The sequence below is a fragment of the Schistocerca piceifrons genome, chromosome 2, assembly GCF_021461385.2.
Source record: "Schistocerca piceifrons isolate TAMUIC-IGC-003096 chromosome 2, iqSchPice1.1, whole genome shotgun sequence".
NCBI lineage: Eukaryota > Metazoa > Arthropoda > Insecta > Orthoptera > Acrididae > Schistocerca > Schistocerca piceifrons.
Window position 1 is genome coordinate 268603594 of NC_060139.1, and position 17131 is coordinate 268620724.

The 17131-nt window shown below is 39.1% G+C and overlaps 1 protein-coding gene across 1 annotated transcript in view; it reads right to left on the reverse strand.

Annotated features, from left to right (window-relative positions):
- Positions 1-17131, reverse strand: part of LOC124777699 — a 103068-nt gene that overhangs the window by 45613 nt on the left and 40324 nt on the right. Inside the window, exon 5 of the mRNA XM_047253184.1 lies at positions 15923-16063. Within this exon, the coding sequence (XP_047109140.1) occupies positions 15923-16063 (141 nt within the window). The remainder of the gene's footprint in view (positions 1-15922; positions 16064-17131) is intronic.

Below are 17131 nucleotides of genomic sequence, written 5' to 3' on the forward strand. Positions count from 1 at the left end.
AATCCCTTTGGAAATATAGTGTCACTGTGTAGTAGGCCTAATTTTTCTGCTTCCAAAATTGCATGATGTTACTATGATTACATGTTACTTAACGAAATATTTCAATTAGAAAAATCAAGTTTCCATAAGTTTCTTGACTGGCTTTGATAAATACCAGGGATCAAAGGGAATGCATAAAATTCTGCTACATAAATGAAACCCATCAGTTGTACCATTCTAAGGACATTTAGCAAACCGGTGAACAAACTAACATCACTGCCTAAGGTATATAGGTAGGCCTATTTTTAATGTTCCTCTCTTTTTTGTTAGTATTGAAAATATAACAACTATATATATTAACATGTTATGAAAACCATAGTATGCACATCTTTGAATAGACACGAGAACAGAGCAGCAGGTGTTTGTTTAGATTAGATTAGATTTACATTCATTCCAATTGATCTGTAATGAGGAGGTCCTCCAGGATGCAGAACATGTCAGAAAAACAGTAATAGATGAAAAATATTTACAACTAAAACAAATAAGCTAATGTACCTTCCACAGGTCCCAACTGGAATGAACACTATATGAAAGGATCATTTGACAATGCTCATTTACTAAGATCACATTAATGCACTGAATTTAAAATAAAAAAAAAATGTTTATAAGATAATAAACATAATACATATTTACAACGAACACATTACTGCACTGAAATAGTGCAGAAGTAGATTGTACTACACACACACACACACACACACACACACACACACACACACACACACACAAAATCAGTTCTAATGAGAAATTTATCAATGGAGTAGAAGGAGTTGGCCACCAACAAATCCTTAAGGCTTCTCTTAAACTGAATTTTGTTTGTTAAGCTTTTTATAGCTGCTGGCAAGTTATTGAAAATGTATGTTCCTGAATAATGTACACCTTTTGTACAAGAGTAAGTGACTTAAAATCCTTGTGAAGATTATTCTTATTTCTAGTATTGATTCCTTGAACTGAGCTGTTGGTTTGAAAAAGTGGTGTGTTTTTAATGACAAATTTCATTAAGGAATAAATATAGTGTGAAGCAGTATTAGTATCCCTAGTTCCCCAAACAGGCCTCTGCAAGATGTTCTTGAGTTCACACCACATATAACTCTTACTGTAAGAACAGTCACTTTTGTAAATATTCAAATAAGCATTTATTTAGAATGGGCACTATATTATTATCACTTGTTACTTTTTGTTAGACTCCTCAAAGTCTATGAGGTTTACTGATGTGCTGTGTTACAAGTATGAAGTTAGAAGTTGATCATTATGTGGAGGGTGGAGCAAAGGAAACACATGTTTTTCAATGCAGAATAACTTAAACTGTTTTAGGTAAAAAAAAGGTTTACATGAAATAATAATATTTTTAGTTTTGTAATCAACATACATTAAATAGTTCCAGAGTATAATGTCATTAAGATTATGTCCTTCTTGTTGGATGCAAATTTGGAGCCTCTACTCAACACTCTGCACAGCTTTCTCCAACTTTTCATGCAACACAGCTTCAACTTCTCAACAAACAAAAATTTTCATATCATCAAATGTGTGGGACTTGTTCACATGCACTCTAGATTTCAGGCAGCCCAACAAAAGGAAATCACAAATCGATAGATTGGGAGGGCAACTGGGCCAAGAAATGTAAACCCAACTATGAAATGTCATGTCCAGGAAACATTTGTCAAACCACTTGCATGGATGCTCTTACATTGTAGGCTGTGGCATGATCCTGCCAGAACCACATCTGTCTCATGTTCACCCAGTTCTAAACACATAGTGATGTAGTCTGCTGATGTCACAGTAACTATGTTTCCCCCCCTCTTCAAAGAAGTAGGGACCAACAATCCCTGCATCACATTGGTACTTTCGAGCTGTGGAGAGGTTTTTGGTGCTGTTCATGTGGGTTCTTTGATTCACAGTGCCAACAGTTATGTACATTAACATAACAATCCAAATGGAAATGGGCTTTGACACTCTTCATTAATAGGATGTCTACATCTTCCGTAAGAGTGGTATCCATTATACCATGAAATTTTTTGCACTGCACAAAAGTCCTTTCACTTAGCTGCTTGATGATCAGTATTTTGTATGGGTGAAATGTGAGCTCATCATGTAAGATATGATGAAGTGAATTATGTCAAAAATCCAGCACTAAGCCTGTTGCCTAACGGATCATTTCGGACTAGCAAGAACTGCCGTTATCACTCTGTCTACATTTTCCAGAGGTTGGACTGAATGGGGAAGATCAGGTGGCATTTTACTTCATGACAAATCCAATACTTCTAAATGACTGAACACATCAGAGTAGGGTGTTTTGATCAGCAACTGCATCTCAACATTCGACATTAAAATTTCGATGAAAAAGACGTTAACAGTGACTACAGAATTATTATTTCTGAAAAACTGCTCAACATGAAACTTGCATGTTCTATCTCAATCACTCCATGCAACTGATCCATCCAACAGAGGTCATCCAAGGTCAATACCCCACCTCCTGCCAAGTACTACAGGTTTAAAAAGCATTCAGTTCCTCTCTTCGACCCTGTATAAAATGAAAATTTACATTGATGGTGTTGTGTTAAGTTATCTGATGTTCACCTGAAGTAGCTATTAATTATAAATTGGAGTTTGGATTAAGAAGAAGGCATATGAGGCACTGTTCAGACATCTCTGTAAACTTACAAGGTGAACAGATAGTTTCTTGCTTCCCAAATTTCTAGGAAGTGTTTGTCATAATACCGCATTGTCGACTGATAACTAGGATGTGGTCACAAGAGTAAATGATGCAGTACTATTGTGCTTCCATCATATGTCTCACACAGGGATCATGAAAACGAGATGAGGGATTAGGATGTGTGCACATGTATGTGCAGTCATTTTTCTCCAATTCCATGTGCAAATAGAATGAAATAGGTAGATACTAACATAGATAAAAAGCACTCTCTGCCAAGCATTCTGCAGTAATTTGCAGAGTATATATGTAGAGAATGATATGCATTGATAACCATTCTTTCATTCATATATAGTGTTCCCAGATCAAATCGCTAGGGAGTATCCTAATCAAGTTACTGTATACATACGCAGTATCATGGAGTTACTGTTAAGATATTACCACTACCAATAATATCGTTTGAATACCAGTAATTAGTTGGCTTAAAAAGATGGAGACCTGTAAATTTCACTTTACTGATATCAGTGTTCTGAATGTTCCAGACTTACGCATTTATAAGACTGTCTTTTTCTCTTGGAAATGTCTCTTGAAAACGAGGAACTACTACAGAACAAGAATGTACACAACTACTATATCAGAGGAAATGAAATATACATGAATCATATCCAGCACAACATCCTATCACAGGAGCATAATTAACATTGATGTCAAACTACACAGTAAAAACCACACAAAATAAAAATTGCTAGCTTCTCAATATTTAAAATGAAGCTGAAGGCATTTCTAATAAAACACTGTTTCTGTTCCTTAAAACAATTTCTGAATACATAAAATGAATGTTACTTTAAAAATTAGGTTGTAAGAATGGGCATCAAATTTTAATTTGCCTACAATTTTGCTGATACTATGTATCATTGCATCCTGATAAATTTAGATTATAAAAATATCTACCTGCTTCTGTTAACTTTTTTTTTTGCTGATACTAAATATAACTTTATGTTCATTTTGACCTGTCCAATATCAACTGTACAAGTTGTGTCTGCCCCCATTAGCTGAGTGGTCAGCACGACAGAATGCCACGCCAAGGAGCCCAGTTCGATTCCTGGCTGGGGCAGGGGATTTTCTCCACTCAGGGTCTGGGTGTTGTGTTGTCCTCATCATCATTTCATCCCCATCTCCAACACGCAAGTCGCCCAATGTGGCGTCAAATGCAACAAGTACTTGCCCTCAGCGGCCAAACTTCCCCAAATGGGGGACTCTTGGCCCACAATGCTGTACACTCATTTCCATTGTTTTGTATAAGTTGTGTCGTATGATAAAACTGGACCAAAATAATTAAATGAAATGGATATGTAGGGTCAAATATCTCTTATGACTCTCTTATCTTCCCTCAAGTTATGACAGATTGTGTCCTGAGCATTGTAAGAGTATGATGACAGAGTAAACAACAGAAGTATAGCAGCACTGCTTGGGGCAGTACCAAATTTGCTTCATTGTTATGACTGATGGTCCTAAGATAGACAGAACCACAGCTGGTAAACACTGGTTTGCTCCTATTTACAAGTTTGTTGCTAAGGATACTGTCAACTGTAACACACACACACACACACACACACACACACACACACACACACACACACACACACACACACACACAGATATATATATGCACGATCACAGACTCTCAACTGCTAGAGATTGTGGTCATGGGTGTGTGAGTTGCTTCTGCATGAGTGTGAGTGTGTGTGTGTGTGTGTGTTTGTATGTTGTCTATTTTTGATGAAGGTCTTGTTGGCTGAAAGCCCACTTTCTGGCAGTCTTTTTGTTGTGCCCATCTGTGACTCGGCATCTCTGTGAGTAACAACTATCCCTTTCATAATATTGCTACATTTCATCCCGAATTTTACATTGTTTGACTTTGTATATACACTACCGGACATTAAAATTGCTACACGACGAAGATGACGTGCTACAGACACAAAATTTAACCGACAGGAAGAAGATGCTGTGATATGCAAATGATTAGTTTTTCAGAGCATTCACACAAGGTTGGCGCCGGTGGCGACACCTACAACGTGCTGACATGAGGAAAGTTTCCAACCGATTTCTCATACACAAACAGCAGTGGACTGGCGTTGCCTGGTGAAACATTGTTGTGATGCCTCGTGTAAGGAGGAGAAATGCGTACCATCATGTTTACGACTTTGATAAAGGTTGGATTGTAGCCTATCGCAATTGCGGTTTATCGTATTGCGACATTGCTGCTCACGTTGGTTGAGATCCAATGACTGTTAGCAGACTGTGGAATCGGTGGGTTCAGGACAGAATGCCGTGCTGGGTCCCAACAGCCTCGTATCACTAGCAGTCAAGATGACAGGCACCTTATCCACATGGTTGTAATGGATCGTGCAGCCACGTCTCGATCCCTGAGTCAACAGATGGGGACATTTGCAAGACAACAACCATCTGCATGAACAGTTCGATGACGTTTGCAGCAGCATGGACTATCAGCTCAGAGACCATGGCTGCGGTTACCCCTGACGCTGCATCACAGACAGGAGCACCTGCGATGGTGTACTCAATGACGAACGTGGGTGCACGAATGGCAAAACATCATTTTTTGGATAAATCCAGGTTCTGTTTACAGCATCATGATGGTCGCATCCGTGTTTGGTGACATCGCGGTGAACGCACATTGGAAGCGTGTATTTGTCATCGCCATACTGGCGTATCACCTGGCGTGATGGTATGGGGTGCCATTGGTTACAACTCTTGTTCGCATTGACGGCACTTTTAACAGTGGACGTTACATTTCTGATGTGTTACGACCCGTGGCTCTACCCTTCATTCGATCCCTGCAAAACTCTACATTTCAGCAGGATAATGCATGACCGCATGTTGCAGGTCCTGTACGGGCCTTTCTGGATACAGAAAATGTTCGACTGCTGCCCTGGCCAGCACATTCTCCAGATCTCTCACCAATTGGAAACATTTGGTCAATGGTGGCCGAGCAACTGGCTCATCACAATACGCCACTCACTACTCTTGAAAAACTGTGGTATCGTGTTGAAGCTGCATGGGCAGCTGTACCTGTATACGCCATCCGAACTCTGTTTGACTCAATGCCCAGGCCTTTATTATGGCCAGAGGTAGTTGTTCTGGGTACCGATTTATCAGTATCTATGCACCCAAACTGTGTGAAAATGTAATCACATGTCAGTTCTAGTATAATATATCTGTACAATGAATACCTGTTTATCATATGCATTTCTTCTTGGTGTAGCATTTTAATGGCCAGTATTGTATTTTTAGTTTATATAACTTTGTATTCTGAGGGTTTTACCAAAAGTAAGGTTCCCATATTTTTTACAAACAGAAAACATTGTTTATTGTTATTAATTTATACATAATTGAAAAGCTTACACTTTTGTCTAATTTTCAACATAGTCTCAATTTTTTTTGACACACTTTTGAAGGCGGTGCTCCAGCTTTTGTATCCCTAAGTCAAACCAGTCTCCTGCCTAACTGTTTAGTAAGCATGTGACCTCTGCTCGGACTTCATCGTTGCTCTTGAAGTGTTTGCCACCTAAGTGTTCCTTTGGCTTGGGGAAGAGGTGATAATCACTGCGGGATAAGTCCAGGATGTACGGGGGATTGGGCATAACAGTCCACTGAAATTTTTCAAAAGCTCCGTGGGGTCCAGCGATGTTGTGAAGAAGCACTACTCCTTGCGTCACTTGTCCTCTCCAGTGATTTTGGATTGCTCGCTGGAGTGTGGTCTGTGTTTCACCATATCTGTCTGAGTTTATTGTCGTCCCAAGCTGCATGAAACTGATGAGACATACCCCTTCCGATCCCAAAACACAGCCACCATAATCTTTCTTGCCGACTGCATTTGTTTGAGTTTCTTTGGTGGTGGTGAACTGGAGTGACGCCACTGACGAGATTGTTGTTTTGTTTTTGGGATGCAATGAAACACCCACTTTTCATCTCCCATGATGATAGAGTCCAACAACTTCTCCTTGTTGCCTCCTCCCTCAATTGTTGAAGAAACTTGCGAGCACAGTCATGGCGTTGCTCCTTGTGTCCATTAGTCAGCATCCGGGGTCCCAGTAAGTACACACTTTGCGATATCCCAATTCTTCTGTTAAAGTTCTTTCAATTATGCCATGGGAAGCTTCAGAAGTGCTTTCAACAAGTTCACGGTCAGTGACCCTCCAATCCTTGAGTAGCTCACTGTTGATCTTCTGGACAATCACATCCAAAACTGGCGGTCTTCCACTCCATTCTTCATCGTGAACTTCCGTGCAACCCTCAGCAAAAGCCCTGCACCATTTGTGGACAAGCTGAATGGACATGCACTCTGCACCATAAACCTCAGTCAGTTGCCAATGAATCTCCACGGGTGGTAACTTCCTTGCGTGGAGAAATCGGATTACTGCTTGAACCTTGCACTTGGTGGGAGTGGCAATCAACACTTCCATCTCTGATGGCTGCCAAGTCAACACTGAGCGACGTAAAGAATCACGGATGGGCGAGCTCAAGAGTGGGCGAACCACTGCCCACAGCACTGTTGCCGGATTTAGCCTAGTGCCTTCCCTGGAGGCTGTAGCTCATTGGGAGCTATACTTTTGGTACAACCCACATATCTTGTGGTTCAACCACATTCAAGATGACAGCACTTGCAGATCTTGACAATAAGATCACTTCTAGAATGTTCCCATGGCTGTCACATTTGCACCAGATTCTGTTGCCTGTAGTCCTGCTTTAAGAAGACCTTAACCAGATTTCCAAGTGTTGCTCAACAAGGATCTCGTGGCTCAGTTTATTAAATTGGCTGTAACATGAATCTCCACAGAATCTTTCATAACACATGCGCATTAAGTTTTTGTCTGGGTAAACAAATTTGTGGCATATTAATTCATTTGATGTCTTTCAGAGAGCCAGTGTCCAATCGTGGCAGATTTTTGTTGCTGTGAGACATGTGGATACAACAGGTGCTCCTCGACTGTGTCTGTTGTTTGGCTATTGTGTGCCTTATCACATTTCCAAGGAGGGTGATAAATGTCCATTCAGCAAAGCCAAAGACCGTCTCTAATTGAGTAGAACAAGACGTGAATTTTGGCTGGAGCACTGGATCCCTCTTTGTTAGTATGTTCAAGTTGTGTTGGTCACTACAACTTTATGATTTTTCTTCCCATTTCATTTATGTGGTGATTTATGCTTTACATTTGTTTCCATTTTATTATGATTCCTTTAATTTTCATTATTCTTCAGACACTGAATATCATGTCAGCAGGTATGCATATCTGGTATTACTGTTACAATGGTTTTTGTGGCCATGTGGTGGAATTTTGTGGTTCTGGGATTGCTCTCACTTCTCATAAAAGAACTGTGCAGTCTCCTGAAAATGCTTCCTTAGGTGTTAAAACTCTATGAGTTGCTACAGTTGTGTAGTGTGGAAGTTCCTTGATGAGCCAACTGCAGTACTTTGGTTCTCTGCCCATTGTAAGAGATGGATATAAGAATCCACAGTATTCACCATGGATTGTGGAGGATCACTTAGGTGTTTGGTACTGTGTGTGTTGAGGCTGACAGTGCATATAGGTGATCCAATCTTTCTGTTGCAGTTCCTGGACATGCTGCTGCGACATCAACTGGGTATCCATTGTGATGCTGAAGTAATGTGCACCTCTGCTTCATCACATTGGGTTTTTATGTATGTGGATGGAATATAGGTTTGCCAGGTTGTTCCCACAGTTGATACTTAGGTTTGACTTTCGTTTGCATTGAAAGCCAAGTCCAATTTAAGACTCACCCAATTATGTAATCAATCACATGCTGGAGGTTTTGACTGAGCTGTTGGATGTTCATGCTCCATATCATCTGCATACAGTCCAAGTTGCATACAGTCCAAGTTGCAGCTGCCTTATCGATGATAAAAATAGAGGAGAGGATCAGCTCTGCACTGATGTATCTGAGGAACCCCATACTAGGCATGCATATGGAATGTTCATCCTCGCTGGTATGTTTGGGGGAGAGGGATGTGTGACACACAGACCCCACCATGATTAAAGACTATGAAGAGAGGACTATCATGTTTCATGCTGTCAAAAGCGTGGGAGATGTTGAAGGAAGAGCTCTGACGAATTTCGGGCACTCTGTTACACACACCACTTTCTCCATTAGCCAAAGAAGTTACATCTCATGGAATTCCTGTATCAAAACCCAAACTGCTCTTCTAAGATAATGTGTTGTGCTTGCATGTGGTTAGCTGGGGGCAGAAGCATGCTTTTATTCCCTTTATGTTATATTCTGGCAACTTTAGAGGATGTAGTGCTAGCAAAGTATAAAAACTTGACTTCCAGGTTCTCTTCTTGCCATTTGTCTTTCCCTCACTTAACCAGTGTTCTATCCTGTGAAACATTACTAAATGCCTTTTCTGAAAACTACCTAGAACATGATGGAAATATACGAGATCTAATGGCAACAAATAGACCTGGCCCCTTTATGGATGTCCACATTGAAACTGATACCAGTGTCCATGACACAGTTGTGGCAACAATTATTAACAAAGTACAAAGGACAACTAAAACAGGCAGAAAAATAGATACATTCAGTAAACTAGATAAAAAAATCAATAGTATCATTTCTCAGTGAGGAACTTGAAACTTTCAGCACAGGGCAGAAGCATGAAGAGGATCTATGCGCCAAGTTCAAAAGAACAGTTGACCAAGCACTGGATAGATATTTACCCAGTAGACCCAGTAGAACATTTCATAATGGGATGTAACCTTCATGGTATACAGTCACTGCGTAGAGAAACTTTTAAAGAAATAGAGATTACTGCATAATATGTGTAAAACAAAGTATAGGACTATGGAGAAATTCTGAACGAAACACGTTGGGCTGTCAAGAGAGCAATACATGATGCCTTCAGTGACTACCATAGCAGAATATTGTCAAATGATATTTCTGAAAACCCAAAGAAATTCTGGTTATATGTAGAGACTGTTAGTGGCAACATAATTAGTGTCGAGTCCCTAGTGAATGACACAGGAACTGAAACTGAGGGTAGCAAAGCAAAATCTGAAATGCTTAGCTCTGTTCCTTTACAAAGGAAAACCCTGGAAAATTACCCCAATTCTCATATCTCTTGAAAGATGAATGAAATAAGTATTAGTGTCAATTAAAACTGAGCAAAGTTCTGGGACCCAATGTAATTCGTGACAGATTATATTCTGTAATCTATTATAGATCCCTTGAACAAAAAATTGTGCCAAGTTCTTGGAAAAAAGCACAGGTCACACCCATCTACAAGAGGGGTTGTAGAAGTAATTCGCAAATTACCATCTAATATCCTGGACATCAATTTGTTGTAGAATCTTAGAACATATTATGAAATCAAACATAATGAGGTATCTTGAACAGACTGACCTCCTCACTGCCAACCAGCATGGTTTCCAAAAACATCGATAGTGTGAAACCCATTTCACACTTCTCTCACATGACATACTGAAAGCACTGGATCAAGGCAGTCAGGTAGTTGCAGTATTTCTTGATTTCCAGAAAGCCTACGATTATTGTCAAAAGTACAATCATACTGCGGTATCAAGGGCAATTTGTGACTGGGTTGAGGACTTTTTAGTAGGGAGGATGCAGCATGTTATCTTGGATGGACAGTCATTGTCAGATATAGAAGTAACTTGAGATGTTCTCCAGGAAAATGTGTTGGGACCCTTGCTGTTCATGTTGTATGTTAATGATCTTGCAGACAATATTAATAGTAACCTCATACTTTTTGCAGATGAAGCATTTATCTATAATGAAGAACTATCAGAAAGAAGCCAAATAAATATTCAGTCAGATTTTGATAAGATTTCAGAGTTTTCAAAGTGCTACAAAGGTTGACAACTTGCTTCAAATGTTCATAAATGTAAACTCATGCACTTTACAAAATGAGAAAATATAATATCCTATGACTATAATATTTCTGTGCCACTGTTGGAATTGGCCAACTCATACAAATACCTAAGTGTAGGACTTCATAGGGATATGAAATGGAATGATCACATAGGTTCAGTCATGGGTAAAGCAGGTGGTAGACCTCGGTTTATTGGTAGAATATTTGGGAAATGCAATCAGTCTACAAAAGAGATTGCTTACAAATCACTTGTGTGACTGATTCCAGAACATTGCTCAAGTGTGTGGGACCCGAACCAAATAGCACTAACAGGGGAGATTGAAAATATACAGAGAAGGGCAGCATGAATGGTCACAGGTTTGTTTGATCCATGGAAGAGTCACAGAGATATTGAAGGGACTGAACTGGAAGACTTTTGAAGATAATGTAAACTACCTCAAGAAAGTCTTTTAAAAAAATTTCAAGAATCGGCTTTAAATGATGATGCTAGGGGTATACTACAATCCCCTATGTATCGCTTACATAGGAATTGTGTGCATAAGATTAGAATAATTACAGCTCTCGCAGAGGCATTCAAACAATCGTTCTTCCTGCACTCCATAAGTGAATGGAACAGGAAGAAACCCTAAAATTGCAGAGTGTAGATGTAGATGTAGATATGAAATGCACTTGATTTCATGCTTCATGTTGTCAAGGTCTCTAGTATGGAGAATGGCTTCATGTAGCTCTCTATGCTAACTGTCATGCACAAGCTTCTTCATCTCTGAATAACTGCTGCAATCTACACCCATATCAATCTGCTTAATGTATTGGCCTCTACGAGTTTTACTGTCCCCCCTTATTTCCCTAAGTTACCAAACTGACTATTCATTGATGTCACAGGATATGGCCTATAAGCTGATCCCTTTTTTTAATCAAGTTGTGCCAGAAATTTCTTTTTTTGATTCAGTAAACCCTGATTAGTTAGTTGATCTACCCATCTAGTCATCAGTATTCTTTTTTAACATCAAATTTCAAAAGCCTGTATTCTCTTCCCATCTGTACTAGTTGCTATCCACATTTAACTTACATACAAGTCTACACTTCTGTCAAATACCTTCAGTAAAGGCTTTCAAAGGAGTATCAGCAGTGTTAAGAAAAGGATAGACTGCTACTCACTGTAAAAGATGACCACTGAGCTGTAGATAGGCACAATGAAAAGGCTGTTACACAGTGAGCGTTTGGCCAAAGCGTTCTTCAGAAAAGAAAAAACACCCATACACATAAGCAAGGGTGTGGTAACAGTTGGTTACCATAGGCTGAGGCTGGGATAACTGTGGGAGTGGAGAATATATCTTATGGATAATTCTCACCTGCGCAGTTCAGAAAAGCTGGTGGTGGTGGTGGTGGTGGGGAGAATCCAGATGGCTTGGGTTGTGAAGCAACCTTTGAAGTCAAGCATGTTATGTTCAGCTGCATGTTGTACCCAAGGTGGTCCACTTTTGTTTCTCGGCAACAATGTTGCAGAGGACATTCATCCTGGTGAACAGCTGGTTGGTAGTTGTATCAACATAAAAAGTGTGTGACAAATGCACCATAGATGGTGTATGACATAGCTGTGTTCACAGGTGGCCTGGCCTGTGATGGGGTAGGATAAGACTGTGACAAACTAGATTAGGAACTGCTGGGTGGGTGGCTGGGAAGGTTTTTTACCTGGTTCTTCCACAGGAACATGGTCACTGTGGCAAGGGGTTGGGATTGTGAGTGCTTTAGAAGTGGACTAGGATGTTGTGGAGATTGGGTGGGCGATAGAGCACCACTTCAGGAGGAGTGGGAAGAAACTTTGATAGGATGTCCCTCATTTCAGGGCACGGTGATAGGTAATCAAAGCCCTGATGGAGGATGTGGTTCAGTTGTTCTTGTTCAGGGTGGTATTGTGTGACAAAGCTGAATCTTAGTGGTGGTGGAAAGATTGGGGTTTGTGGGGATATAGCAAGGGAAATCTGTCTGATGACTAATTCTGGGGGATAGTGCCTATCTATGGAGGACTTTATGAGAACATCAGAATACTGGGCAAGGGAGTTCTTGTCACTGCTGGTATGCCATCCCTGGAGCTGGTATACTGGGTTAAGAGGAACAAGTGAAGTGAATGGGAGAAAACTTGTTGAAGTTGTGAAGAAATGAGGACAGGGTGTCTTGGCCCTGAGTCCAGATGATAAATATATCATCAATGAATCTTAAGCATACCAGCAGTTTGGGGCTTTGGAAAGCTAGGAGGGTTTCCTCTAGATGGCCCCTACACAAGATAGCATCTGAGGGTGCCATGTGGGTGCTCATGGCTGTGCCGTGAATTTGTTTGAATGCTTCCCTTCACTTAGTAAGGTGTATGATGATTGAGGTAGTGGGTTTGGAGTCAGAAGGACAGTCGTAGAGGTCATGTTCAATAGAGTCAAGACAATGGGTGTGAGGGATGTTGTCCAAAAGCTCTATGTGTAACAGTCTTTTTATTGTGACTGTCTGTAACTCAATATGTCATCTTTACAGAAAATAGCAATCTCTCCTTTTCTTAACATTGTTGAAATTTGTATTAGATTTTAAAAAATTCCTATTTTTCAAACATATTTCTTACTATTGACAGTCTGTATTTCATGACCTCTCTACTTTGGCCATCATGTTGTTTTCTTGCCCAAATAGCAAAACTCATCTACTAATTTTAATGTCTATTTCCTAATCTAAGTGCTCAGCCTCACCTGATTTAATTTGGCTACATTCCACTACATGTATTTTACTTTTGTTGATTTACTTTTATTGATGCCCATCTTATAACCTCTTTTCAAGACACTGTCCATTCTGTTCAACTGCTCTTCCAAATCCATTGTCACCTCTGACTGAATTACAGTGTCACTGGCAAACTTTGAAGATTTAATTTGTTCTCCTTGAACTTTAATTCCATATCCTCGTATCCCCTTGGTTTCCTTTACTGCTTGCTCATTGTATAGATGAAATAACATTGGGGTAAGTTACAAGCCTGTCTCATTCCCTTTTCAACCACTTGTGACAAAGCAAATGGATTCTTTCCAGTTCCCCATTTTTTTCAAATATCTTCAATAGTGTTATTTTATGATGTACACAGTACCAAAAAGCTTGAATATCAACTCAGGGCTTAGCCAGCTTAACTTTATTATTCAGAAACTGTGCTAATTGCAAAATACCAGTGATATAAAATTTTGCTATCATTTTTCCTATGTAAACAGATATCCAATTGCTAACTTTTAGATGAAATAGAACAAAAGTGTTTATAAATAATCAAAATAACTAGACAACTACTGCAATGCTGGAAGTTGAGTATAGTATGTGTCTTGCTCTTTATCTGCACATAAATTTTAGTAAATGAGGCTTGATAAGGCAATAAACAATAGGCTATTTAACATCAAAGCACACTCTGGTGTGGGCAACATCATTTGATATAGCCTACTGTCGCCATTTACTTTTCAGCTAGATTCAATGGAGGTGCAGCTACTAGAGGTATATTAGCACAGGTAGATAGGATAATGTTACACGCTGCATCCATTTCATGTTCTTTGACTCATATAACTGCATGCTGGTTTCTGTACAAATAGTAAATAAACCATTGCTCCTTGTATTTTATCCCTGCTGCTCTCAGAATTTCAAAGAGTGTAGTCCAATCAACTTTGTTGAAAGCTTTGTTAAATCTACAGATTATAAAGTAGGTATATCTTTCTGTATCCTATCTACTAATACCAATCGTAGGGTCAGTATTGCCTCATTTTCCTACATATCTCAGGTACCCAAATTGATCATCCACAAGGTCAGCTTCTACCAATTTTTCGATTTCAGGTTTAGAGTATCCATTTCTAAAGAAAACTGCTATATGTACTGTAACTTATTGACAAGGCATTTTTATCCAAAATGGAGAAAGCCATGTGATTAGTTACTCCCTGTCATACCTCATACTGCAGTTGCTGATGACAACAATATGGGAGCAAATACAATTAGGAATAGGGTGAAGGGAGTTAAAAGTGGCAAAGGTTCTCTTGTAATGTATCCCATCCAAATATGCTATGAAAATTTCTCAAGGATCAAACTGGAATCAGTACTAATGACTTCAGTATCTTCTCTTCAGTTTCCTTCATTAAGAGATCAGGTGCACCTGCTGAAGAGCGGCTTCCCATATTGATACTATCTGTATCTTCATAGTATTATCCAGTGAATAGGCAGCAGATGGAAGCTAATACATTTATGAGGATGTCCACTATCCTGCTCTTGAATTTCTTACTGATAGATTGCTGTGACTCACATAGCATAACATGGTTGAGCAAAAAAATGTATTGAAGCTGACCAAGACATTTGAGTCACTGAGCTCAAGCTGCTGCAGAGAGGATACAGAATTCCTAGAATTACATGAGTACTGTCACGATTTGCTAAGTAACATCTTAGTAGTCTGGTTATTGGTTTTGAGAGATGTTATGTTGCTGCACCTATGATGATAATGATAGGGTAGAAAAGTATCTAGTCTTCTTCACACTGATCAGTCTTTGCAATATTGATGGTACTAGGGCAAACCATGGAACAAGAGAGGTACAACTTGAAAAGAACGATAAAGAAGTAATAAATTCTGATGTTATTCACTGGTGTGTGTGGTATCAGTCCCAGCCCCATTGCTCCTGTTTTGACAGCTTACACATACATACATACAAAATATGTATAGTGTCTAATAAGATAAAAAGTAACAGGCCAAAACAGAAATTGTTCCATTCATACTAACCATCATCAGACTGAGATTACAGATGGCATGAGAAGCTGGTGCCCAGAAATAACATAAGATATCCAGCATGGGTACATTACGGTGCTACACAGCAGCTATGAGCATTGACTGCATCATAGATACCTTACGGTATTACGCAGCGCAGAGTATCGACTTCTTATGTTGTCTGTGGTTTCAGTTTGATGAGATTTATTATAACTGAAACAGGTTACCTACAGTAGAGTGACACCAAAGTAATGTACAGTTTGTTTGTGAGTGAGGATGGATTGTAGATTGACCAGATTGTTCCCACAGCTGATAATAATGGTTGCCTCTTGTTTGCATTGAAATACAGGCCCACTTCAAGGCCCAGCTGATTATGTAATCAGTCATATTTTGAAGGGTTATTGGACAGTTACTATTTATTCTTATTTCAAGTACAATCAATGAATTTCCAAGATGTTGCCAAAATGTCTTTCTTTTCTGTTAGTTGTATATGTAATCTTATCTGAATACTATTATATCACTTAGTGAGTAACAAAAAAATCAACGTGGATTTGCTTACCATCAAAGCCCTTTTCACAAACACACACTACACAGAGAGGATAGTCAACTGATAGGTACTGTCCTTCTGTATGTTCATATCCATTATAAATGCACTTCATTGTTGGCTCAGTTTGTAATTCTTCTTCATTGCCATCTGGCACTTTAACATTAAAGAATTTTCTGTTTTAGAAGACAACTTCTGAAAAAATTATCAATTAATGTGTAGATCACATTTCTTTTTAAACAAAGAATGGTCAATGCTAAACAGATTGGTCAATGCAGAGTTCAAATGTCATGTGAAAGTTTCTCATGTTCTGAGTCACTGGTGAATCATAACTCACTACAGTTATCATTTATTCACATTATCAGACTGAATATTCAAAGAACTTAATGTTATCTTATTCACTAATGCATTAGAAATTTTAATGACTTTTTTCCTTGTTCTCGCCTTGTAACGGTAAACAGATCACACCAATGAATTGTAATCACAGTAGAGTTCACTTGATGTGTAACAAAAACCACTATGCGACTTTAAAATTGTGTTAAACTTCTAACAAAATGTACAGCCAAGTTGTGCTAAATTTGTAACACCATTTCTCATTAGTATATGATTATTAAACAATAGTGTTGCCTGTGGGTGCAAGCGGATATGTTGGGAAAAGGATGCTGGGCTTTTTTTTAAGAATTCATGTATTGTTGACAGGAAGCACATGACCTTATAAATGTTTATATAACAATTTACCGTGCCAAAACCATCAAATTACTACAATATTCACATTACTGGTTTTGGCAATTTATTGCTCTCTTCAGATGTGATACTTCATCCACAAACAGTTTCATCATAATACATAAGAACTCAAGTTATATATGTTCTGAGCATCAAGAAAATTATAAAATGTATCAGTAGTCTCTTTTACCATGTGATGACATACATATTTCACTGAGATATTTTATACTGTTCCATGACTGTCAGAATGCATATAACTTGAGTTTTAAATGTTACAACGGAACTATTTGTGGATTAACTACCACCTCTTAAGGTGGTGACAAACTGGTGAAACTGGTAATAGGAATATTCCAGTAATTAGGTTACTCTGACAGAATAAATTATTATATGAAGTATGGTGGGCTGCTAGGTACAGTATCATGAGGCTGCACTGAGAGTGAGTGGGGAGGGGAGAGAAGCTGAGAAGGAGAAATAACTGTGAAGATGCACTAGGGAGACCTG